A 24,547-nucleotide genomic window follows, 5' to 3' on the forward strand; every position below is an offset into this window, starting at 1 on the left:
TCTTCTCTCTGACCACTTCTCTGGTCACCATTAGGCAATCTGGACTTTTTGTCTGGCAATTGGAGTTGAGGGGTAGGTCCCCCCTCCCTTTAAAAAATTTTTCTGCTGCACCTCTGCAGACAGTGTTGAGGGTGCTGAGAAGAACCTTCCCACCAGCAGCGGACCCCTGAGAGCTGACTGTTCCCTAGAAGGCACCAGGAAAATGCCAAGCAAGCGACCCAACGTGGAGTCATTTTTTGGAGAATGCCAACCCCCCGCCCCCAAGGTTTTAGCCTCTGCATGTAGGGGAGACCTTACGTCGGTCATTGTGGCTTTTACATCGCTTTCAGTGTCATTACATCTCTGGTTCAGATGGGGTGACAAATTGTGGTGAAGGGCAGCATCACAGACGTCTTTTCCAAAAGGATTAGGAAAGGGCCTATGGAGGACCAGAGCTCTCTCCATGGCGGTGGCTGCCATGAAAGCTTCATGGAGCCTCCATGGCCAGGAGCAAAGTTCTGAAGATGATGAAGACGAATGAGGCTTGGCATCCATCACCTTCGTGTCCTGCTTGTGAACTTCTAGGGGTATCTAGATGGCCAAAGTGGAACCAGGAGGCAGGAGAGGAGTCTTCTTAATCCCCCCCCCCAGTCTCTTCCTGAAGTGGGATTCAGCCACTGAAGAGTTCTTTTCAAAGCTTGTGCAAAGTTGGGTGGGTCTCAAGCTGAGGCTCTGCTGACCGTAGATGAGAAACCAAAACCCAAATTGCTCTACCCTTTAACCTTGAAAAATTAAGCGAAAGCATTTGCTTCTGTACACATGGCTTCCTAAAATAAATTGCATCCTTAATTACGAACACCCTCCGTTCTTCTGTGCCCCAGGCGATGCTGGATCAGTGGGTCCCTCCCCTTTCTAATGAGTAGTTATTGAACATGCTAACCACAATCAGCCCTAATTAAATACTCAGCTGTGGAGAGGAGGGCCACGCAGCTCCCAAATGCAGAAGAGGACCCCCCCCCTTCTGTTTTCAATAATTAGTTAACAATATTCCCCAGGCAGCCTTTGAAAATCGAAGGAAGTTTCATTCACATCTGTTTTGACACCCACTCAAAAAGGGGGGGAAATACCCCACTTCTAATAACCCCGTAACCTTCTTCTGACAAGTTAACCAAGCCTTGGGGAGAGGGGGAAGGAAGGGGCAATAATTTGGATGCAATTGAGATGGGGGCCATGGAAGTGGTTCTATTTATTTATTTATTTATTTATTTATTTCAATATCATTTATTATCAGTTAATATATCAGTTAAATATCAGTTAAATTAAGAGCCACATCACCGCCGACATGTAGAAACGGAGGGTAGTGAGCTAAAAGAATACGCTTGGGGAAAAACTGTTGTCGGCAGCCAGCGGCTCGCAATATAGCAGCAGCTGTCTGGTGGGAAATGGGCCCGTAGTGGTCATGCGCGTCAGGCCCACGAAGGGAACCACGCAGCCACTCCTGGCTCTGAGACCCAGCTCCCAGAGTCTCTGGGGAGAGGCCAACGGAGCTTGCAGAAGGCCAGCCCATCCCCGAAAGACACCTGTCTGCTGCTTGTGGGTCGGGGTTTGGGCTGGTAATAAAGGCCGCATGCCCTTCTCTGACTGCAGGGGCTTCCGGGCAAGGCAACCCTGGCTGGGACAGAACAGAGACAGAGCAGGGATCAGTCCAGCCAGTGCCTTTACTAGGCTCACAGACCAGCGCAGGCCAGGGACCAATGTCAGGACGGTAGAGGCAGCTGGGAGTCCGTCTATCCCACAAGAGTTCCCGGGCACCATGCCCCCTCCCAGCCTCTCTGCCCTTGTCAGTTTGGGCTTGGGCTACGGGCTACCTTATAGGGCTGCTGTAAACAGGGGGCAGAGAAAACACCCAGCAGCAGCAGCAGCAGCAGCAGCAGCAACCATTTAGAGACTGCTGCTTTGCCACAGAAGTCCCCAAAGCAGTTTACAGAGAGATAAAATAAATAAATAAGAGGGATCGCTGTCCCCCAAAGGACTCGCAATCTAAAAGAGAAAGAGACATCAGATAGACACTGGCAACAGCCCCGGGAGAGATGCTGAGCTGGGGACGGAGAGGGCCAGTTGCTCCCCCACCCCCCGCTCAAGAAAGACTATCACCACTCTAAAAAGGTGCCTTTTGGCTTGGTTAGCAGGAAGCATGATTCCAGACACGTGAGGTTCGTTTAATAAGTGCTACGAAGTCTCAGGGTCCCATTGTTTGGCTGCCTGCGGAGTGAGGGGATCAGTGGCAATTATTATTATTATTATTTTACATTTATATCCCGCTCTTCCTCCAAGGAGCCCTGAGTGGTGTACGACATACTTGAGTTTCTCTTTCACAACAACCCTGCGAGGTAGGCTAGGCTGAGAGAGAAGTGACTGGCCCAGAGTCACCCAGCTAGTCTCATGGCTGAATGGGGATTTGAACTCGGGTCTCCCCGGTCCTAGTCCAGCACTCTAACCACTACACCACGATCCAGCGCCTTCAGCCCACACAAACGGTTGCCAGTTCATTAACACGCCGCTGGCAGGAGTCATGGGTTTAAAGAAAATAAGCCAACGTTCACCAGGCTCACCACCATATGTTAAGTCCCCACAAAGTCCCCCCCCCCACGCCCAGCAATTCATAATTGGCACCTTGATGCCTTTGCAATTAGGTTCCATTTCGCAGCCCTGACCCTTCTCTCCGCACCCGTCATCGCTGCATCTGGCTCTGAATTTAACAGCACTTTTTCTTTTCTTTCTTTCTTTCTTTGGAAAACAAAATTGTTCTGTGAATTAGCGGCAGGACCCCCTCCACCGGGAAATGTCTTCTGATGCTTCTTGACGGGACTCTCACACCCGGACCTCGCCCAAGTGAAGCAAGAGGCGTGGGGGTGTGGAATGAGTGCCAAGGTAGGATGGTCAGAGAGAGAGAAAACAACAGCAGCAGCAGCAGTACACATGTCTGGCCGCGGTCCTTCTGCAAAGCCGTCTCAAAGAGAAACCAGGGGAGGCCAGCAAGATGTTGGCCGACCGAGCCATTGTCATCTCCTCAAAAGATGAAACACATCCAGGGCTAGCTCTGTTCTGCCAGGTTCTCCCAGACAGAGCTGCACCGGAAGCTGCCAGCCTGAGTCAGACCCTGCTCCATCTGGCTAAGCATGATCTGCACGGACTGGCAGCAGCTTTCCAGGGTGGCAGGTAGAGAAATGTCCACATCTCCCGAGAAAACTCTTAGAACCAGGAGATGCAAGGAAGACTCCGCAGACGGACCCATCTGAGCCAGGGCCCCAGAAGGCCAACAAGGGGGTTTGGGAGACGATGCTTTGCTGATGGAACCAGAGTTTCAGAAGAGCCATTACAAAGTTTAGATCCCGCTTTTCAACCCAAGTGCCCAAAGTGGTTTACAAAGATACAAATAAATAAATAAATGAATAAATAGAATTGAAGATGGCTCCCTGTCCCCCAAAGGGCTCCCAATCTAAAAAAGAAACATGAGAGAGACACCAGCAGCAGCCACTGGAGGGATGCTGTGCTGGGGACGGAGAGGGCCAGTTGCTCTCCCCCTGCTAAATATAAAGAATCGCCACTTTTAAAAAGGTGCCTCTTATGTTCAGTTAGCAGGGGAACATTCTCCTTCATGACGTGGAGGCGCAAGGGTGATCTTTTAAAAAAAAGTTGCATTACAAAGACAATTATATCTCAGAAACCCCTTCTGAGAAGAGCGTCGCCCTCGGGGCCGCTGCTTTCGCCAACGCCAACGGCGGCAACGAGTGAGGGGTTCAAGGGGAGGAAGACGTACCGGCAGCCACCGACACATTCAGCGATTCGATCCCAGGGGGCAGTTCTCTTCTGGGGGAGATGGTCAGCATTTTCTGGCACCAGCGCCGGGTCTCGGGAGACAGCCCAACTCCTTCATTCCCTGCCAAAAAAAAGGAGACCCCCCCCCCAAGCCTTACTGTTTCTAACCTCTGGGGTGGGTGCCACCGTCCAGGGTGGCGCTTGCAAGGTCTGAGGGCCCTTGGGGAAGGCCAGGAGGCTCAGGGGCACGGGCCAGGCAGGGTTGCGAAAAGCCTGCAAAGCTGCTGCCAGCCAGTGCAGGCAACGCTGCACAAGATGGACCCAAGCGTCTGACACAGAATACAGCAGCTGTCTACACAGCGGGGATGCTGCCAGGGGGCATCTTCCCCCCCACCAAGTTGCAATGCCCTCCTCCTCCCCGCAAGGGAGCACAGAAACTGTCTTCCTGTCCAGGAGGCTCGAGAGGCCAAATGCATCGGACGTTGTAAAGGCCTGCCCGCCCGCCCCGGTCTCCTGCCGCTTCTCCCTCCACTGCAACTGGCATGGGGAGGCAGCCTGCCTCTGGGCCTGGAGGGGGCGGAGAGGAAGCCACGTCCCCTTCCAAAGGCCGCCCCACAGGAAGCTGGTCAGGCCTGGCGTGGTGTAGTGGCTAGAGTGCTGGACTAGGACCGGGGAGACCCGAGTTCAAATCCCCATTCAGCCATGAAACTCACAGGGTGACTCAGGGCCAGTCACTTCTCTCTCAGCCTAACCTACTTCACAGGGTTGTTGTGAGGAGAAACTCACGTATGTAGGACACTGCTCCGGGCTCTTTGGAGGAAGAGCGGGATATAAATGTAAAATAATAATAATAATAATTGCCACTGATCCCCTCACTCCGCAGGCAGCTGCACGGGGGACAAAGCGGACCCCCACGGACTGGGCCAAGAGGCACCTTTCTAACCTGGCGGCTCTCTTGATGGAGCAGGGGGAGAGCAGCTGGCCTTATCCACCCCCAGCACAGCATCCCTCCAGTGGCTGTTGCTGGGGTCTGTCTTAGGTTTCTTTTTAGATGGTGAGCCTTTTGGGAACAGGGGGCCAGCTTATTACTGTATATACTTATTCCTCTATGTAAACCGCTTTGGGAAGTTTGGTTGAAAAACAGTCTATGAATATTAGTGGCTGCTGCTGTCCTTCAGAAAGCCTGCTCCTGAGCCACTTCCTGGCCAAATCCCGCCCTCCCAACTCTGCCCAGAAGCTGGTCTGGTGGGAGCCAGCATGACTTGTCCCCCTTAGCTAAGCAGGGTCTGCCCTGGTTGCATATGAAAGGGAGACTAGAAGTGTGAGCAGTCCTGGAAGAGATTCCCCTCAGGGGATGGAGCCTCTCTGGGAAGATCATTTAGGTTCAAAATTCCCTCCCTGGCAGCATCTCCAAGATAAGGCTGGGAGAGAGACTCCTGCCTGCAACCTTGGAGAAGCTGCTGCCAGTCTGTGAAGACAATACTGAGCTTGGTGGACCAAGGGTCTGACTCCGTGCATGACAGCTTCCTATGTTCCGGCGAGGACTCTTCTCCGCGTCAATCCAGAGACTCCTGTTTAGGCAGGTAGTGGCCACGTCCTAAACTGGCTGATGCCCCCTCCCTGCCCCCCCCCACACAAGCAGAGCCCCAGAAGGCTGCATACCAAGTAACAAGATGGTGGGTCTCGTCCAGCGGAAATCTAAGCAGCTCACCAAGGGGGGGTTGCCCTGGGCCTTCGCGGGGCCGGCTGTCCCCAGGACTTCCCAGCCTTGATCGGATTTTTTCTTTCAGGAGCCAAGGTGAGGGAGGAAGAGAAAAGGAAGGAAGAGGGAAAGATAAGCTTGCCTCCAGGCATCACCGCTGTGCCATTTTGGGGCTGCTTTTTCAAAGGGCCCACGCCACAGAGCGCCATCATTTCTCTCCTTATGAGACGGTCTCTCCTTACGAGACGGTCTCTCATCATTTCTCTCTTTACGAGACGGTCTCTCATCCCTTTCCTCCGAGGAGCTCCTGGCAACCCAGAGGGCTAACTGTCTCCCCGGTGATCCACCCCACACCGTGGGCTGCCTGGAGCTCATCTCAAGGAAAGGCTGGGTCCGAAATCTGTGCTCTGTGAACAGAAGCGCCTTCTTTGGCAAGGGTGGCGCTCTTCCGGGGAACAGGGGCACAGGGGTCAGGATCCGAGCCTTTCGCTCCATTCCCGGGACAGAAGACGCGTCCCTGGCCTTTCTTCTCATCACTGGGGGGAAAATGAAAGGGGACACTCCGGGGCCTCAATGGAAACTGAATTCTGGGCAAGAGGCTCCGATTGGCCAGGATTCCACGTAGACTCTCAGCGCAATTCCTTGACACGGAGGGCACAGCACCCAATTAACTACAAAATCCATTTTAGCCAGAGATAAACCTGGCTTCCCTCCTGCTTCCTTTTCTCAAAAATCGGCACTTTTCAAGCCATAACGGTGTTAGGATTTATGCCCGCGCAGTAGAAGAGGTCAAGACGGCCAATGTGGACCCAATTAACGAGACCGCCCCCCCTGGCCCAAATGTTCATAAATTGTGCTTTATGGTCAAGGCGGTGATGCACAGCAACGTTTCAATTAAGTCTCCACGCCTTTTTATGGCTCATTATGAGGTCGTTCCGGAGGCGGCGGCTGGCACCCATCGGAGGGTGGGCAAGAGGGTCCCACCGCCATCCCAAGGCCTGATCCAGGGCACGCGCCAGCAGCATGCACAGCACTGGGGGTGCCTCTTCCCTCCCTCAAGGAGAGAGCTGTCTCGGGACTCGGACACGGAGAAGCCGGTTCACTGAGCTCAGGGATGTCCCCACGTTTCCTCCGTCTCCTCCGCCAAGGTCACTGCTCCACCCCCCTGAACCTCTTGAAATGTTGGGCGATGCTGCCATCCTGTGGCCCGGCTGTGCCTCACAGCCTTGCAGACCAAGAACACGGGAAGAGCCCTCCCGGATCAGGCCCCAGCGCTGGTTCCCCCTTACCTGGAGCAGGCCCGGGAGATCACCAGTGCTAAAGACGTCCAGAACTTCCAAGGCTCCCAAGCTGGCTTTGCTGACCACGGGCGTCAGGGAGCAGCTGTGAGCAGGAAAGGGAAAGGGGGAGACGCCGTCAGAAAGCCTGCTGGTTCCCCAAGCCCCCCAGCCATGAAGTCCACTGTGCAGCTTTGAGCCATCCGTCACCTCACAGCTCAAGCCACCTCGCAGGGTGCTTGTTGTGACGCTCGGGGGGGGGGCGGGTTCCACATCCTGCGCTCCGTGGAGGGGGAGGGCAGGATCAATGTGCCCTTCGGAGCAGATTTCAACCCCCCTGAAAAGCTCACCTGTTCCTCTGGCTCATCACGATCCCGTGGACCCCCAAGAAGTGCGCAGAGCGCAGAACGGCCCCCAAGTTCATGGGGTCTTGTATCCCCTCCAGGGCCAGCCAGAGGAGCTGCGACCCCCGGTAAGCAGCAGTCTCCTCGGCCTCCGGGGCGGGCCTCTTCCGCCAGTCTGTCGGGCGGAGGGCCGTGGCCTCCAGGCACACCCCTTGGTGGGCCCCACCCTTGCAAAGGGCATCCAGCACCTTCCTGTGGACCTGCTGCACGGGAATCCCCAGCTCCGCGGCCCGCCGGGCGAATCCTTCCATGGCGGGCGGTGGGCTGTTGCGGCGGGCCTTGAGAAACAGCCTGCCAAAGCTCCTTTTGGCCCTGGCCAGCGCCAAGGAGCAGGGGGCCGCCCCAAACAAGACCTCGCAGCCTTGGGTCCTTTCCACGGGGGGAGGCCGGGGCTGCCAGGATCCGGCCTTCAGTCGGGGGAAGTCATCGTTCCTCAAGTTCCTGAGTTCCTCCTCGTGGGAGGGCTCCAAGGCTGCGTGGCAGTTCCGCTAGGGCTCGTTCCGACGCGGGGCTTCCTTGCCACTTCGGCGAATCTCTCGTGGCTGCACACACAGGCAGCCGGCCGCCTCGTCTTTGGCTGGTCCAAGCCCACAGCTGAGCGGCGAGGGAGGAACCGTTTTGCGCCCAGCCTCGCTGGAGGGCTCGTTCTCGGGGGGCAGTGGCTTCCCCCACGTGGCAAAATGCTGCCGGAGCTGGAAATGGCTGAGGCTGCCAGCAACAAAAGAGGACCTCACAGAACGCCGCAGGCTCCCCAGAAAGGCCGGGAGAGACTCCATCTTGCCACTTGCGTCCCTTGAGTACTGCTACCTTAAGGGAAAGGAGAAGGCGGTCAGTAGGCATCACTACCAACTTCCCATGAAAGGAAAGCCAGAAGCCAACTTGGGCCTTGTTGCATGTGAATATTGTGGTTTCAGCCTGTGGAGAATCGTGGCCAGTGTGGCAGCTGTCCACGGGCACCCAAAGTTCCAGCTCTGGCTCTCGCTAATCCTTTTCAGGGTCTCTATGCCAACTGAGCCAAGAGGCAGCTTTTTAACCTGGGGATTCTCTTGTATTTAGCAGGGGGAGAACAACTGGCCCCCTCCGTCCCCAGCACAGCAACCCTCCAGTGGCTGTAGCGGTGGCCTCTATTCTGTTTCTCTTTTCAATTGTGAGCCCTTTGGGGACCAGGAGCCATTTTTGTTATCTAGCTTTGGTGGTAAAGCGGGATATAAAGGTTGGCCGTCTTTGCCGGGGTGGCCCACCAAGCCCCCTGCAGAAGGCAAAGGTGAGGCCACAGAGGTGACCTCACAGGAAGTGGCCAGGGGTGTGTCTGGAGAAATGCGCTGGGGCCGCAGGAGAGAGCTGACCTCTAACCTACCTCACAGGGTTGTTGTGTGGATGAAAACAAGCATCTACACCGCTCTGAGCTCCTTGGAGGGAAAGTGGGACACCAATGTAAAAAATAAATAATAAAATAAAATAAATGACAGGCAGAGGCTCTAAGAGCGGTGGGGAAAGTCCTCCCTCCACCTGCTTGTTTGTGCTGCGTAACACGGAGGAGCAAGACGGGGGCAGCGTTTTCCATCCCTGCGTCCCCAGGGCTGGCGGCAGGAAGACCTCGGGCTGCCCCCAGGGAGGAGCGGCCGCGGAGATAGAAAACCCAAGCCGTGAGTTGGTGCTCCAAGGACTAGAGGCTGTAGGAAGGAAGAAGGGGGTGCAGAAATCCAACAGGTGCTGGCCCGGATTGCTACACCAGGAGAGTTGGCCCTGTGGTCGCGAGCATGAATGGCCCCCTTTGCTAAGCAGGGTCCACCCTGGTTTGCATTTGGATGGGAGACTGTGTGTGAGTATGGAAACATTCCCGTTAGGGGGCTGCTCTGGGAAGAGCACCTGCCTGCCTGCTTGCGTGCAGAAGGCTCTCCAGGTTCCCTCCCTGGCGGCAGCATCTCCAAGAGAGGGCAGGGAGAGACTCCTGCCTGCAGCCTGGGGGAAGCCGCTGCCAGTCTGGGTAGGCAAGGGCCAAGGGCTTGACCTAGGATATGGCAGCTGCCTTCTGTTCCTACACAGAAAGGAGGAAATGTTGCCTGTTGAACTTCTAGCTCTGTCACCAGAGCCTCAAAGGCACAGCATAGCCGCCTCTCAGCAGCTGAAGTTTCTCTCTCGCACACGTGTGCACGCACAGAGCAGAGCGGGGAGAACAGCAGGCCCTTGGGGCGGAGCAACCAAAGCAGCAGAGCTGCAGCCCTCCACGTGAGTAACTGGCAGGAGAGGCTAGAAACGGGGAGAGGAGGGCACTGCAGGAAATCCTCTCTCCCCCCCCCAGACTAGGAAGAGACACCCTGGAGATGCTGATGCACCCCTGCGGCTGGGCAGTGGCTGCTCCTCTTCCCTCCTCGCCCCACATCCCCCCCCTCCTCATCACAACACACCATCATTCCACGGAATTCACCGCCACAAGCCCACCGGCTGAAACAGCTTCCAAGGGGTGGGTGGAAAAATCCCGAGGAGAACTCAGGGGGGCAGTCTACCTCTCCCTGGGGGCCAGCTGCAGAGGAGGGCTGTCGCCCTCGGGCTCCCCTGGTCGGCTGGCCAATGGGGGAGGGCGGAGCAGGAGGCCGGGCTCTCTGCTGGACCCACTCTGCCTGCCGCCCCTCCTCGCCAGCGCTTCACCGGTGGGCTGCCTGCCTGCCATGCATGCATGTAGACAGGCTGGCTGCTCGCATGGAGGGCAAAGCAGCCCCTCTGAGACTCTCCCGCTAGTCCCGGCACTCTGCTCACGCCCAGAGGCGCCCCTACCTGGGAACCTCCGCGCCAGGGAAGACCCACGTGGTGGAGAGGAGAGGACTCACTGGCGTCCGCTGCCGCCGCCATAGAGAGGAGGCCGCGGCCAGAGCGGCGCCCTGGAGCTGTAGCAGCGCCGCCTGCTGGGCAGGGCAGGAGAGGCGGAGAGTTCTTCGGAGCGCCGCCCAACCTTTGGAGCGCCTCTTTGCAGCTGCAAAGTCGCGAGGCTTGCGGGACGGGGCAGCAGCAGCAGCAGGAGCAGGACCCCCGGGATGGAGAGTCCTCACGCCCAGCCCAGCGCAGCCCTGCGGGAGGAGAGCCCTCCTCCAGCCGGGCCAGCCTCCTCTCCTGGGCAAAGAAGGCTTCTCCGGTGGCGGCGGCGGCAGCAGCAGGGTGAGTGGTGGCAGCCGGGCAGGGCGTGGGAAGAGCCGGGCAGGGCGTGGGAACCAGGGGCCGGGCGAGTGGGAGGTCCGCAGGGAGAGCCCAAAGGCGGGAGAACGAAGCAGCAGGCGGGAGAACGAAGGCGGGGAGAGAGGCAGCCCCTCCGAGCTGGGCTGCGGGCTGGCTAGCTTCACAGGCAGGCTCGTGGAGGGGCGGTGGCTGTGCTCTACTGGCAGCCTCAGCAGCAGCCAAGATTGATAGACCGCTTTTCAACCCCCAAAGAAGTTGCCAAAGCGGTTTACAGAGATCGAAAGAAATGAGATGGCTGCCTGGTCTTGTGGCAGCAAGCATGACTCGTCCCCATAGCTAAGCAGGGTCTGCCCTGGTTGCATATTAATGGGGGACGATGTGTGAGCACTGCAAGATATTTCCCTCAGGGGATGATGGAGCCGCTCTGGGAAGAGCATCTAGGTTCCCAGTTCCCTCCCTGGCAGCATCTCCAATGAGAGAGGGCTGGGAGAGAGACTCCTGCCTGCAGCCTTGGAGAAGCCGCTGCCAGTCTGTGAAGACAATACTGAGCTGGATAGACCAATGGTCTGACTCAGTATATGGCAGCTTCCTAGGTTCCTATGTCCCCGAAGGGCTCACCGTCTAAAGAAGAAAACATAAGAGGGACAGCAACAGCCACTGGAGGGATGCTGTGCTGGGGGCGGAGAGGGCCAGTTGCTCGCCCCCTGCTCAATACAAGAGAATCACCCACCGCCCATTAGAAAGGTGCCGCATGGCGCAGTGAGCAGGGCTCTGCCACCCCAAGGGAGACCGCCCTGCCCCTCTTGTCCCATCTAGAGTTCTGAGCCAGTTTTTGTCTGCCCGTTTTGTGAAAGACACTAGAATGCCCAAACTTTTTAAATCCTATTTGTTTTTATATTTTTTAGTTCAATATTTTAATGTGTCTTTTTTATAATTGTGTTTTTAAGTGTTATTGTGAGCTGCCTTGGGATTTTCTTATTGAAAGGCGGGGTATACATTTAACAATAAATAAAAATAAAGTTAGTTAACATAAGGTTAGGCATAAGTTAAGGGTAGGCATAAGATCCTCTCTCTGCATTTTCCTTGTGGGCTGATGCTTGGACCACCAGCCCTTGTGGAACATAGGAAGCTGCCATCTACTGAGTCAGACCCTTGGTCTATCTCGCTTAGGATGGTCTTCACCGACTGGCAGCGGCTTCTCCCAGATGTCAGGCAGGAGTCTCTCTCAGCCTGATCTTGGAGATGCTGCCAGGGAGGGAACTGGGGACCTTCTGCATGCAGATGCTCTTCCCAGAGTGGCCCCATTATCCCCCCAGGGGGATATCTCACAGTACTCACCTATGTAGTCTCCCATTCCTATGCAACCAGGGCAGACCCTGCTTAGCTAAGGGGACCAGTCATGCTGGTTGCTACAAGACCAGCTCTGTGTTTGGGTGGATGTCCGAGCTCCGGTTGGCAAAAACGCCATTTGGAACGGAGGTGAGGCCATTTTGAGCGGCTCCTGCAGGACTTGCTTGTGCAGCCTGGCCTTCACCTCCTTGCCAAAACAAGGTCGAGCCGGGTGGGGGGGAGTGACAACAATGTGCTTGTCCGGCTTCTGGCTTGCTTTGAATGGGGAGTGGCAGGGGCCAGAGTGCAGGCATGGACCCCTTTGTCAGAGGCCTGAGCCGTGTTCTCACAGCGGAGGGGAGACCTCCGTCAGAGCCAGGGATTCTGTCTGGGAAGGTGAGTTTTGGGCAAGTTGTTTGTGTGCTAAGAGAGCGGAACTGTTTTCCGTGGCCATTTCTTTTGGTCCTGTCTCTCGAAAAGCGAATCTCTCCGCTTACGGGTGTGCCTTCACCTTTGGTCAGTGTTTGGTTATTGCATTCTGTTGTGCTTGTTGATTCTTGCAATAGCAGAGATGTCGGAGGAGCGCAGAATTCTCCAAAAGCAGTTTACGTAGAGAAATAATAAATAAATAAGCTGTTGGTTCTTGCAATAACAGAGACGTTGGGGGAGAACGGAATCCGCCTTCAGAGAAGGATTTGGAGGAGAGCAGACGTGGCCCACCTGAGGTCTTCCCGGTGGTGTCTGCAATCCCCAGCCTGACGGGGGCTGGTAGGATCCAGATCCAGATCCTCACACAGCTGCGCCACTCGCTGGGTGACCATGGGCCAGTCTCTGTCAACATATCTCCTGCCTCGCCCCATCTTTCCTTTCGGCCAGGGGGTCTCAAACGTGGGACTCTGGATGTCGTGGGACTACAACTCCCATTATCCCCAGTGGCTGGTGTAGAAGTGAGTTGTAATTCAAGCATGTCTGGGGACCCAAGTTTGAAATCCCCGCCTCTAGAGAAATAGAGCTGGTTCAACCACCCCTGCTAACTGGGCAAAGAGGCACCTTTTTAGCATGGTGATTCTCTTGATTGAACGGGGGGGGGGGGTAACTGGCCCTCTCCACCACCCAGCACAGCGTCCCTCCAGTGATTGTGGCGGGTGTCTATCTTGTGTTTCTTTTTAGATTGTGAGCTCTTTGGGGACAGGGAGCCAGCTTATTTATTTATTATTTCTCTGTGTAAACTGCTTTGGAAACTTTTGTTGAAAAGTGGTATATAAGTTGTTGTTGTTGTTCTTTCACAGGTTAATACCCTCTCTAGATCACCTTTATTTATTTCATTCCTATATCGCCCCATCCAAATGGCTCTGGGCAGTGCGCAAACATAACCCACAAATCAATCCTCTTAAAAACAATCATTACAGAGCAATTTAAAAACAGCATAAAGCCATTAAAATAGTTTTAAAAGGTTTAATTGTTAAGAACTCTGGAAGGGCAGACTGTACAGATAGGTTCTAGGGGCTCTTCTGAAAGCCAACCATGAATTCAAGCTACGGATTTCTTTATAGCGGTTGGAATCTGTTCATGTCTTTGCGCGTCCCCCCCCTCGCCCCCCAGTCTCTCTCATGTACCCTTCTGGGTTCGAGTGTCTACAGCGTGGACACTTTACCGCCTGCCTTCATTCTCCTGATTTGCTCCTTCAGGCTGAAGGAGCTGAGTGGCTCTGGTGCATGGCTGTGTCACCCAGGACAGAGGGGTGTGCCTTTCCCTCCCCACATCCTTAAAAGCCTCCGGGGTGACCATTCAGGGGATTCGGGGATGTGTGTGAACTGCTTCCCTGGGGCTGGGCGCCAGGGCTGGGGAGCAAGTGGAATGTGAACGGGCCCTGCTGGCACTGAAGAGATGGTGCTCCCGGCCTGTGCCTCTTCCTCCTCGGCTTGCAAGGGATGTGCAGCATCTGGCCAAGCAGGGCTGCTGGGGTTGGGTGGTGTCTCGTGTTGGGGATGAACTTCCAGTGCATCGGCCTTTTGCACCAGCTGTCCTAATGACCACTAGGGGCATTGGGAGTAGAGACAGTGAGTCAGGGTCTCCCTCTCGGTCCCTGCTCTCTGACCCCTGAACGGACTCTGCAGCACTTCCTGGGCTGAGTCACAATCCTTCCTTTCCTCCTAGAGAGCAGATGGGAACATCTCTCTCTCTCTCTCTCTCTCTCCTTACCTATCCACTATGTAGTCCTTTAGATGAGAGATAGGTCTTTCCTATCCAAGTGTATTTAACCAATAAATATTTAGTGTTTAGTCATACAAGGATCTCCATGTGTTTCCTCTAAACAGCTGCAATATCCAAACCCTCCTCCGCTACCTACTCTGTAACTGGAGTGTGTGCTCATTCCTCAGTGCTCTGCTGTTTTACCTGTTGTGGGTAAAAATCAACAACCTCTAACATCTATTGCCCTTGCGGAGATTGTGCCGAGTCCAAGGGTGGCCCTGCCCTCCTCTCACTGTGACAGACAGCAGCTCCAGAAAAGCCCAGCTCCTTACACGTTGTTGCTTTCTCCTCTAGATAGTCAGATATGGACGTCAGAAGAACCGCCACAGCCAAGGGAACATAGGAACATAGAAACATAGGAAGCTGCTGTATACTGAGTCAGACCATTGGTCTATCTAGCTCAGTATTGTCTACCCAGACTGGAAGCGGCTTCTCCAAGGCTGCAGGCAGGAGTCTCTCTCCCAGCCCTTTCTCGTTGGAGATGCTGCCAGAGAGGGATCTTGAAACCTAGATGCTCTTCCCAGATTGGCTCCATCCCCTGAGGGGGAATCTCTTCCAGTGCTCACACTTCTAGTCTCACTTTCCTATGCAACCAGGGCAGACCCTGTTTAGCTATGGGGACAAGTCATGCTGGCTACCACAAGGCCAGCTCTCCTCTCCCCTAGACCAGCTCTTCTCTCCCTGCAATGGCAGGGAGAGGAGCAACAGCAACGCTTGCAGTTCAGAGATGTCTGAGGCCCTCGAAGGGCTTGGATGCTGCCTCGGGAGTAGAACTTGCTGGCCCAAGGAGGGATGGGGCACAGCCCTCCACAGCCCAGGAGTCTGCAGACCTGGCGAGTGTGCGGCTGCTGCTTCTGTTCAGCGTCTCTCCTGAGAGGGGCTTGGCCAGTCTCCTTGCTGAGTTCCAACTCAGGTAAACGCATCCATGCCACCTTCTGAAGCACAGAGTTAGCCAAGTCTTGCTGGGCGGAGTGATCCCCGCTGACCCTCCTGGGACATCTTGCAGTCGTTGAGCACCTCTGAGGCAAGTGCCGTTTTGGAAGGGTTCGCCACTGCTTGTGCTGCACTGGGCCTCCTCCTCCTCCAGTGGCCCCTCTCACGGGGATGCCCAGATGTGCTGGATGACAACTCCCATCATCCCTGGCTGGGGATTCTGGGAGTTGTAGTCAACAGCGTCTTGGAATCTTTGTTAGAGGGGACACTGCTCCTCCCCTCCCCTGAGTAATGTGTGTGTGCACAAGGCTCCCTGCTTGGGGAGGCAGAGATGGCAGCTGGGAGCAATAACAACAACAACAACAACAACAACAACTTGCTCTCCCGTGTGCTTGGGCTGGCTGGCTGTATGCACCATCTCCTGTCTTTCCCCCTCCCTCCCTCCCTCCCTTCCCTGGCCACACCTCAAGCAGGGAGCTCCTGCAGTCTTGACAGCAATTATCTTGACAGCCCTTATTCAGTGATTAAGCCACTCTTGTTTCATCGGACTGCTCTGGAGACCCCGTGGGCGAACTGGCCCCATCCCTTAGACCCCAGGCCAAGACTTTTCTGCTCACTTTGGGCCTTTGAAGTTGGGTTTTGAAAGCTGTTTAAAACAGTTGTGCTGTATTTTGTATTCTTTGTTGTTGCTGGTGCGAAAACCGAGATGTATTTTCTCTCTCGATGTTCCTAATGCTGAGTGGTGAACTGCCTGGAGAACAATGTTATGGGGTGGCTAAAGAATAAAGTTGTTCATTTATATTTATCATCATTATCATCATCACAGAGCCACAGCTGGTGGGCAGATAAGCGCTGGCAAGCTTGCTCCTCCCTCGTGCGTCCTGCTTGCATGTCTCCCTCCCTCCCTCCCTCGGTTCTCCTTCCCCCAAACTCCTTCCTTGACTGAATGGAGCAAGGAGGTGACATGAGGGAGTTGGGAGGGGAATGCTAGTGATGGTGTGTGTGTGGGGGGGTACGGGGGGCATGCAGAGATTCTCCACGTTGGGTCCCCAGATGTTCTTGGACTCCCACTCCCATAATCCCCAGCCCCAGTGGCCTTTGGTTGGGGATTATGGGAGTGGAAGTCCAAGAACATCTGGGGACCCAGCGTTGAGAATCCTGGCTTGTCTGTGCCTGTGGGGTGATTCTCTCCTTCTCAGTCTCGGGGGCTTCCGGCCAACATCCCCTTCCAGTTCTCGGTCACCCCCACAGACACCTCCTTGGCTGTGATGGGGCCTGCCCCTTCCAGCAAATGCCTCAAGCCCACTGCCATCCCTTGGCTTTGGGGACGAGGCGAGCGAATTGGCTTCCCCGTGAGCATGAGAGGAGGCGAGGCCCATCTTCTTCTCCCGCCCTGAAAGCCTGCCTGTGTCTCACTAGACTTGGGCCACTGGGAGTGCAAGCCGGAGATGGAAGGCCGAGCTCCAGGAGGGAAGTCCTTGTTCCCAGCCCTCGCCTCTTCAGGCTGAAGAAGCTGCTCGGGAAGGGCCGGGTGGGGCGTAGGAAGCCGGAGGCTGCTGGCATCGACAGCCGCATTTTGGAGTGTCTGCGAACAGGAAATGGCACAGGTCTGGCCAGCCATGACCTCCTTGCAGATGGCAAGGTTTTTTTTAGTGATTGGGGGGGGGTATGTGTGTTTCAGCAGTTTTGTGGGGTTCAGAGGTTCAATCTGCTCATTATTATTATTATTATTATTATTAGTTTACACAGTCAGACAGGTGTTATTGACTGGTTTGTTTTATCCAGACATCGAGTCCTTCCCAAGGACCTGGGATGCCAGAATTTTATCGTCAATGGTTATAGATATCGTCGCAGAATATAGGCTGTTCCCAGTAAAGCTGCTTTTTGTAACTGGCTGATGGTGATTTCTGTGGCCCCGATGGTGTTGAGGTGCTCCTCAAGGTCTTTTGGGACTGCACCCAAGGGCGCCAATGACCACTGGGATTATTTGGGTCTTTTTCTGCCACAGCCTTTCAATTTCAATGTGTAGATCTTTGTATTTGGTGATTTTTTCTATTTCTTTTTCTTCTATTCTGCTATCCCCTGGTATTGCTATGTCGATTATTTTGACTTGTTTTTCTTTCTTCTCAGCTGCAGTGATATCTGGTGTATTGTGTGGCAGATGTTTGTCTGTTTGTAGTTGGAAGTCCCATAATATTTTTACATCTTCATTTTCTTCAACTTTTTCAATTTTATGGTCTCACCAATTCTTGGCTACAGGTAGCTTGTATTTTTTGCAGATGTTCCAGTGTATCATCCCTGCTACCTTGTCATGCCTTTGTTTGTAGTCAGTCTGTGCGATCTTCTTACAACAGCTGATCAGGTGGTCCACTGTTTCATCTGCTTCTTTACAAAGGCGGCACTTGCTGTTTGTGGTTGATTTTTCGACTTTTGCTCTTATTGCATTTGTTCTTAGTGCCTGTTCTTGTGCAGCCAGTATTAAACCCTCTGTTTCTTTCTTCAAGTTGCCATTCTTAAGCCATTGCCAGGTCTTGGTGATGTCTGATTTTCCACTTATATTGTGCAAATATTGACCACAGTGGCTTATTTTTCCATTTTTCTGCTCGGTTCTTGACTGGTTCTTTCTTGTAGGCCTGTTTTGTTTCATTGGTGTTGAATAGTTTCGCGTTCTTGACCATTTGAAGTGCATCTTCTTCACTGTCCCTTATATATTCTTCAAGGCCTCTTTTCTCCTCCTCTACTGTTTGATGGACTTGCAGCATTCCTCTTCCACCTGAGCTGCGAGGGAGGTAGAGCCTATCGACATCACTGCAGGGGTGCAGAGCATGATTGATGGTCATGATTTTCCTGGTCTTACGATCTAGCGTCTCTAGCTCTGCCTGGGTCCAGTCTATTATTCCTGCAGTGTATGTGATAACAGGTATAGCCCAGGTGTTGATGGCTTGTATGGTGTTCCCGCCACTGAGTTTGGATTTGAGGATTTTTCTAACTCTCCTGATGTATTCACTTCCAATTTTTCTTTTAACTTCAGTGTGTGCGATGTTATCAGCCTGGAGAATGCCCAAGTATTTGTAAGGTTCTTTCTCTTCCAGGTTCTTGATCTTGCTTCCATTGGGCAGTTCTATTCCTTCTGTTTTTCTTATTTTCCCTCTGTTCATTATTAATGCAGCACACTTGTCTAGTCCAAACTCCATTGCTATATCGCTACTGAATATACGGACAGTGTTTAGCAGTGATTCGATTTCTGACTGGGACTTTCCATACAACTTCAGATCGTCCATGTACAGCAGATGGTTGATTTGACTGGATGTTTTAGATGTTTGGTATCCGAGGCCTGTTTTGTTTAGTATTTGTGAAAGTGGGGTCATGGCGATTACAAACAACAGAGGGGATAGTGATTCCCCTTGGAAAATGCCTCTTCTAATGCTAACCTGTCCAAGTGCCTCACCATTGATTGTTAACTGTGTACTCCACATGCTCATTGCTTTTTTAAATAAATATCTGAATGTTTTTGCTGACACCAGTTGTTTCTAAACATTTTAGTATCCATGTGTGAGGCAATGAATCGAAGGCTTTCTTGTAGTCAATCCATGCAACACTTAGATTTGTTTTTCTTCTCTTGCAGTTTTCTAAAATCATTTTGTCAATCAGCAGCTGGTCTTTTGTGCCTCTGGTGTTCGGGCAATTTCCTTTCTGTTCAACTGGAAGCTGTTTGTTAGTTAATAAGTGTTGCATCACTTCATCTGCTATTATTCCAGTTAATAATTTGAACATGGTTGGCAGGCAGGTTATTGGTCTATAATTACTTGGAACTGCACCTTTTGCTGGGTCTTTCATGATGAGATGAGTTTTCCTAGTTGTTAGCCATTGTTCAATATCACCGCCTTTCATAATGTGATTGAACTGTTTTGATAGTTGTTTATGAAGGCTTGTTAAGTGTTTAAGCCAAAAGCCATGCAGTTCATCGTCGCCTGGCGCAGTCCAATTTTTAATTTTCTTTGCTCTTTCACTTATTAATTCTGGTGTTATTATTAGATCTTGCATTTGCTGGTTACATTTTTTGACCTCTTTCATCCAGCCTGCTTTTTTATTATAGGATTGTCCCATAATTTCCCCCAGAATTGCACTGTTTCTTCTTTATTTGGTGTTTCTACGTTTCTTGCAGTTTCTCCTTCTATGCTTTGGTAGAAACGTCTCTGATTCGACTGGAATTGGAGATTTTGCCTGTGTTGTGTAATTCTGGCTTCATATCTGCTAATCTTCTTTGACACTGCTGTTATTTGCAGCTTTATTATTTCCAGGACTTCTCTAATTTTCCTTGAATCTAGGTGGTATTTTTGGATCAGATACTGTTTGGTGTTTTCATTCTTCAGCTTCTTGTCTTTCATATCTTTCAATTTACTAGCATCTGATCTAAGCCTGGAGATTTTATTTTCTAATCTAATCTTCCATTTAGGTGATGTACTGCTTTCTTTTTTTTACAGGTCCACTGATCTTATATCCGAGCTCTTGTGTTGTTGTTGTTGTTATTTTACATTTATATCCCGCTCTTCCTCCAAGGAGCCCAGAGCAGTGTACTACATACTTGAGTTTCTCTTTCACAACAACCCTGTGAAGTAGGTTAGGCTGAGAGAGAAGTGACTGGCCCAGAGTCACCCAGCTAGTATCATGGCTGAATGGGGATTTGAACTCGAGTCTCCCCGGTCCTAGTCCAGCACTCTGACAATTACACTACGCTGGCTCCCCCTACTAAATAGAGTTGCCCTCCCCCTACTAAATAGAAGAGAATCCCCACTTTAAGAAAGGTGCCTCTTTGCTTAGTGAGCAGGGCTGACTAGAGCTTTACTCTCAGTGACTTTTGTCCAGAGGGGCTAACTCTGGGGCCAGCCACCAAATCCTGGAGGAGGGCCTGTTCCAGGAGGGTAGAGGCTTCAAGACTAGTTAGGGTGGGTGCTGCTGAACTTGCCTTGTTGCAAAGTGAGGATGAGTTTGGCGAAAGACTTTCCAGCCGCTTAGCTGTCTCTTGCCCTTGTTCCTGCCACAGCTACAGCATTCACTGTCAACCCTTTCAGCCCAGCATCGGTCCCCTTGGGGTTCAGTGGGACTCGCTTCCTAACAAGTGTGCACAAGATTTCAGCTGTGAGTCAACCAATGAATGGATTTTAAAAATATTTGGGGAAGGACCAAAGAGGTGCCCCAGGTGATCAGATGACAGATCTTTTTAAGCCAGGGGAAACTACATTGATTGGAAGTACTTGCAAGAACAAGACAGGTCCCATCTCAGAAGAGGAGAGCTGGTCTCGTGGCAGCAAGCACGAGTTGTCCCTTTAGCTAAGCAGGTCTGCCCTGGTTTGCATCATATGAAAGGGAGACTTGATGTGTGAGCACTGCAAGATATTCCCCTCAGGGGATGAAGCCGCTCTGGGAAGAGCAGAAGGTCCCAAGTCCCCTCCCTGGCACCATCTCCAAGATAGGGCTGAGAGACACTCCTGCCTGCAACCTTGGAGAAGCTGCTTCCAATCTGTGAAGACAATACTGAGCTAGATAGACGAAGGGTCTGACTCAGTATATGGCAGTTTCCTATGTTCCTAAGAGGCATGCCTTTCTGTGTGTGAGAGATTGTGGGGGCGGGGGCGATGCTTCTCCTAGAATGTCTTCTGTGAGACACATGCCTCTTCCAGCATCATAATTTGCAAGACTTTGATGATCACTTTTGCGGTGCTGGGGAACCAATTTGTTTACAGACGTGCTTTATGCAGTTCATGTCGGAGAATCCAGTTCTCTTTGGTGCACAGCATAATTTAGTGCATGTGCTCTTGACCTTGGCTGGAAAATGTTCCCATGAGACAATCTCAAATGGAAATGTCATCAACTAGTTTACCCAGTTTAGCCTCAAACTATCTATGCCCAAGGCCATGCTCTCTTCTCCAGGTTCATTAAACCAGAAAAACTCCACCATTTGTGAGCTACTTTAAAGGCTGAATGGGCGGGTGGTGGTGTTTGTCCTGCGGCCACACCTGGAGTACTGTGTACAATTCTGGTCAACACATCTAAGGAGAGCTCTTAAAACCTATCTGTTGGGTCTGGCCTCCCAGGGTTTTTAATTAGTTTTAATTGTTGTAATGTTATGACCTGGTTTTCAGGGTTTTTTAATTGTTCTGGTTGTTTAATTGTTTTTTATGATGTTTTAACTGTTAATTGATGTTTTATATTGTTTATACTTTTGTTTTAACTGTTATTGGTTTTAATGGTTTTGTTTTAATTGTAAACTGCCCTGAGCCATTTTGGAAGGGCAGTATAAAAATCAAATGAATAAATGAATGAATAAATGAATAAAAGACATTGTAGAACTGGAAAAGGTGCAGAAGAGGGCAACCAAGATGATCAGGAACCTAGAGCACCTTTCTTATGAGGCTAGGCTACAACACCTGGGGTGATTTAGTTTAGAAAAAAGACAACTGCGGGGAGACATGACAGAGGTCTATAAAATCATGCATGGTGTGAAGAAAGAGAGCTAGCGTGGTGTAGTGGTTAGAGTGCTGGACTAGGACCAGGGAGACCCGAGTTCAAATCCCCATTCAGCCATGATACTAGCTGGGTGACTCTGGGCCAGTCACTTCTTTCTCAGCCTAACCTACTTCACAGGGTTGTTGTGAAAGAGAAACTGAAGTATGTAGTGCAGCGCTCTGAGCTCCTTGGAGGAAGAGCGGGATATAAATGTTAATAATAATAATAATAATAATAATAATAATAATAATAATAATAATAATAAAGTGGATAGAGAGACATTCTTCTCCCTCTCCCAGAACACTAGAACCAGGGGCCATCCCATGAAATTGATTGCCGGGAAATTTAGGATCAGAAATATACCTGGATGACTTTAAGAGGGGCTTGGAGAACTTCATGGAGGAGAGGTCTATCAATGGCTACTAGTTGGAGGGCTAAAGGCCACCTCCAGCCTCAAAGCTAGGATGCCTCTTGAGTACCAGTTGCGGGGGAGTAACAGCAGGAGAGAGGACATGCCCCCCCTTTCAGCTCCTGCCTGTAGGATTCCAGCGGCATCTGGTGGGCCACTGTGGGAAACAGGATGCTGGACTAGATGGGCCTGTCTTGGGCCTGATCCAGCGGGGCCGTTCTTATATTCTTAAGTCAAACCAGCCTCTTCCCCCTCCGCATCTGTTTGTGTTGGGGGAGTTAATGGCACTGTTGTTACCCCCACAGGCCCAGATGGATATCCTGGCTGAGGAGGAGTTAGACAATGCTGAAGGAAAGCCCCTCACCTCAGCAGATGTTGCTTCAAGCCGGACTCGTCGTGACCTGGGGAAACCACAGCTGCTGCCCCGTGCGGCAGTCCAGCTCTGGCCTCTTGGACTTGTCCTGTGCAGCGCTCCTGCCGTGAGGCATGGCTTCCAGAGAGTGCTCGTGCATCTGAGCTGCCTGCGGGTCCTACAGCACAAGGCTTGCAGCAAGGCAGAGACCCAGCTGTCCAGGCATGGGGTTGCCTCCGTCAGAGCACTGCCGCAGGTAAGGGCCGCACGACTCAAACACGGGTTGTAGGGCCCCACACTTGGTTGTGGTGGGGGGGGAGCGAATCGCCCCACAGCTCAGGGCCGGTTAGAAAACCCAGATCTTAAAGCGATGGGACAGCAGCTCGTTTGGCCCATTGGCTCTCACTTCACCCTCCGCGGTCTGGGCCTCCCAAGTGTTTGGTCAGTCCAAGCTGAGCTGTGGGTCTGTCTTTCTGCCCAGGGCTCCGTCGCCACTCCTTTATGCGGACACCAGGCCGCGCACCCCCTCCTCCACCGTGACTGGCTTCAATCAAATCCTGCTTGACACCCACAAGCTGTTCTCTGTCTGACGGTGGACGGCTGGGCCCAGAGACGGGGGCTCTACCCTCTCGAGACCCTCCGGCGCCCTCTGGACTGGCCTTGCCCGGCTTCACTCCTCTTCTGCTCGTGGAGTGGCGGGAGGGAGGGGAGAGCCTGTTGGTCTGCGGACGCAGCCGAGCTGGGAGCTGGCCGAAGGGACCCCATGCTGCAGGTGGAGGAGCCCCCTTGTTGACCCCCCCCCTTTGTTTTATTTAAAAAACGCTACAAATTAAAATCTGGGACACCAGAGTCAAATGAGTCTCTTGGCGTGCCAGTTTTCTACGCTCAAGGAGCTTTGAATGAAAAGGGGTGTTTAAAAAGTGCCCCCCCACCCTCCCATTTAGCACAGCACAACGACTTCCTCACCTGGCATGAGTGTCTCCCCCATCAGTAAAGTTGCTCTTGCCATGCAAAGGGTCCGTTCTTTTTTTCAGCAGCAGCAGCAGCAGCAGCAGGGGTAGGTGTTTGAGCCCGAAAGTGGAGGAGGGTGGTGGGCAGTGTCCCCTCTAACAGGGATTCCCAGAGGTTGTTGGCTACAACTCCCAAGATCCCCCGCTGCAACGGCCTTTGCTTGGGGGTGATGGGAGTTATAGTCCACCACCTCTGGGAATCTCTAAAAGAGGAAACGCTGGTGGTGGGTGGGAAGAGGCTTGCATTGACTAGAGGTTCTCTTTCACAGCCCTCGTTGAGCGACTGCATCCTGCCCACCACCATCTCTTGGCCCTGATCATGTGGACCAGTGTCGCCCGCTGCCAGCACAGCACTCTGCTTTCTAAAATCCGAAGCCTATCAGCAGATGGAAACAATTCTAGTTGGATCCAGTGGGATCCCGCCCCTCTCCACCCCAAGCATTCATTTAAGAACATCTATACAGACCATATATAAGTGTTTGGATAAAGGTGATCCCAAGGATATAGTATACCTGGACTTTCAAAAACCTTTCAACCAAGTTCCTCCTCCAAAACTCTTGAGCAAACCTAGCAGTCATGGGAGAAGGGGACAGGATCACGCACCCATCCAGTCCAGCCTCCTGTTTCTTACAGATGCCTCAGGTTCTCCTTACCATAACTGGCCTTGAGTGAATTTAATCAGCCAAGACTTTGAACTTGGATTCAACACAGGCTGCTCGAGAACATGAGACCACTCTGTAGTCACACATGCTCTCTGGCACCGTGGCCCACCATGGGCCGGGTTCTAGAGTGCTCAAGAACATGGGGAGTCTCTTCTAGAGCTGGATCCCCTGGACACGGGGACCTTTTCTAGAGAACTAGCGCAGCCCTGCCTGATCAGGTCCAAGGCCTCTGTCGTCCCACATGCTCTCTCACACCGTGGCCTTCAAGGCGAAGACCACGGCGGGATTCCAAATGAAATGATGCATCCCTCATCCCGTCACACCAGGAGGATTCCTATGCCAGGAAGAGATGAGGACCATCACTGCCCATTCCTAACCACATTGGTTATATAGCCAGGGAGTATTTCCCATGGTCTATTCCCGTCATCCTCACAATCACTTTGAGGTAGGTCAGCAGCAGCAGACCCTCTGAGCAGGACGACAACCTGTTAGGGAATTCTGCATCTGGAACTCCCAGCAACTCTTTCAAGGAGAGAAAGGTGACCTGTGCTACTCCCCACCCCACAACATGCTGATTATGGAGAACTAAGCAGGAATATTTGCAATTCTCAGAACTCTAGCCAAGGGGGGCGGGTGGACCTTAAAAATATAAGGGATAGGCATACACCAATGTGAGAAGTTATTAGACATTCTCAGCTATGCAGCAAAAGCACCCAACACAACACTTCCCTAATGTGATG

General features: G+C 52.5%; 2 protein-coding genes across 3 annotated transcripts; one reads left to right on the forward strand and one right to left on the reverse strand.

Annotated features, from left to right (window-relative positions):
* Positions 1–312: 312 nt before the first annotated feature.
* LOC128336195 (rRNA methyltransferase 1, mitochondrial-like) lies at positions 313–10,122 on the reverse strand. Of its 2 annotated transcripts, none has more exons than XM_053275479.1 (5): positions 10,010–10,122; positions 7,128–7,988; positions 6,790–6,883; positions 5,461–5,581; positions 313–3,919 (listed from the first exon to the last, which is right to left on the reverse strand). In XM_053275479.1, exons 2-5 carry the CDS (start codon positions 7,430–7,432, stop codon positions 3,780–3,782), a joined length of 660 nt encoding a protein of 219 aa, XP_053131454.1. In that variant the 5' UTR covers positions 7,433–7,988; positions 10,010–10,122; the 3' UTR covers positions 313–3,779. The 2 variants fall into 2 exon arrangements, with proteins under 2 accessions (XP_053131454.1, XP_053131453.1); XM_053275478.1 differs by having other exon boundaries at positions 9,957–10,078.
* On the forward strand, positions 9,506–24,543 carry LOC128336149 (uncharacterized). The gene is made up of 4 exons (XM_053275339.1): positions 9,506–9,832; positions 9,945–10,334; positions 22,089–22,391; positions 23,415–24,543. Exons 1-4 carry the CDS (start codon positions 9,506–9,508, stop codon positions 23,460–23,462), a joined length of 1,068 nt encoding a protein of 355 aa, XP_053131314.1. The 3' UTR covers positions 23,463–24,543.
* Positions 24,544–24,547: the final 4 nt, after the last annotated feature.

The sequence above is a fragment of the Hemicordylus capensis genome, chromosome 12 (genome assembly GCF_027244095.1).
Source record: "Hemicordylus capensis ecotype Gifberg chromosome 12, rHemCap1.1.pri, whole genome shotgun sequence".
NCBI classification, from domain to species: domain Eukaryota; kingdom Metazoa; phylum Chordata; class Lepidosauria; order Squamata; family Cordylidae; genus Hemicordylus; species Hemicordylus capensis.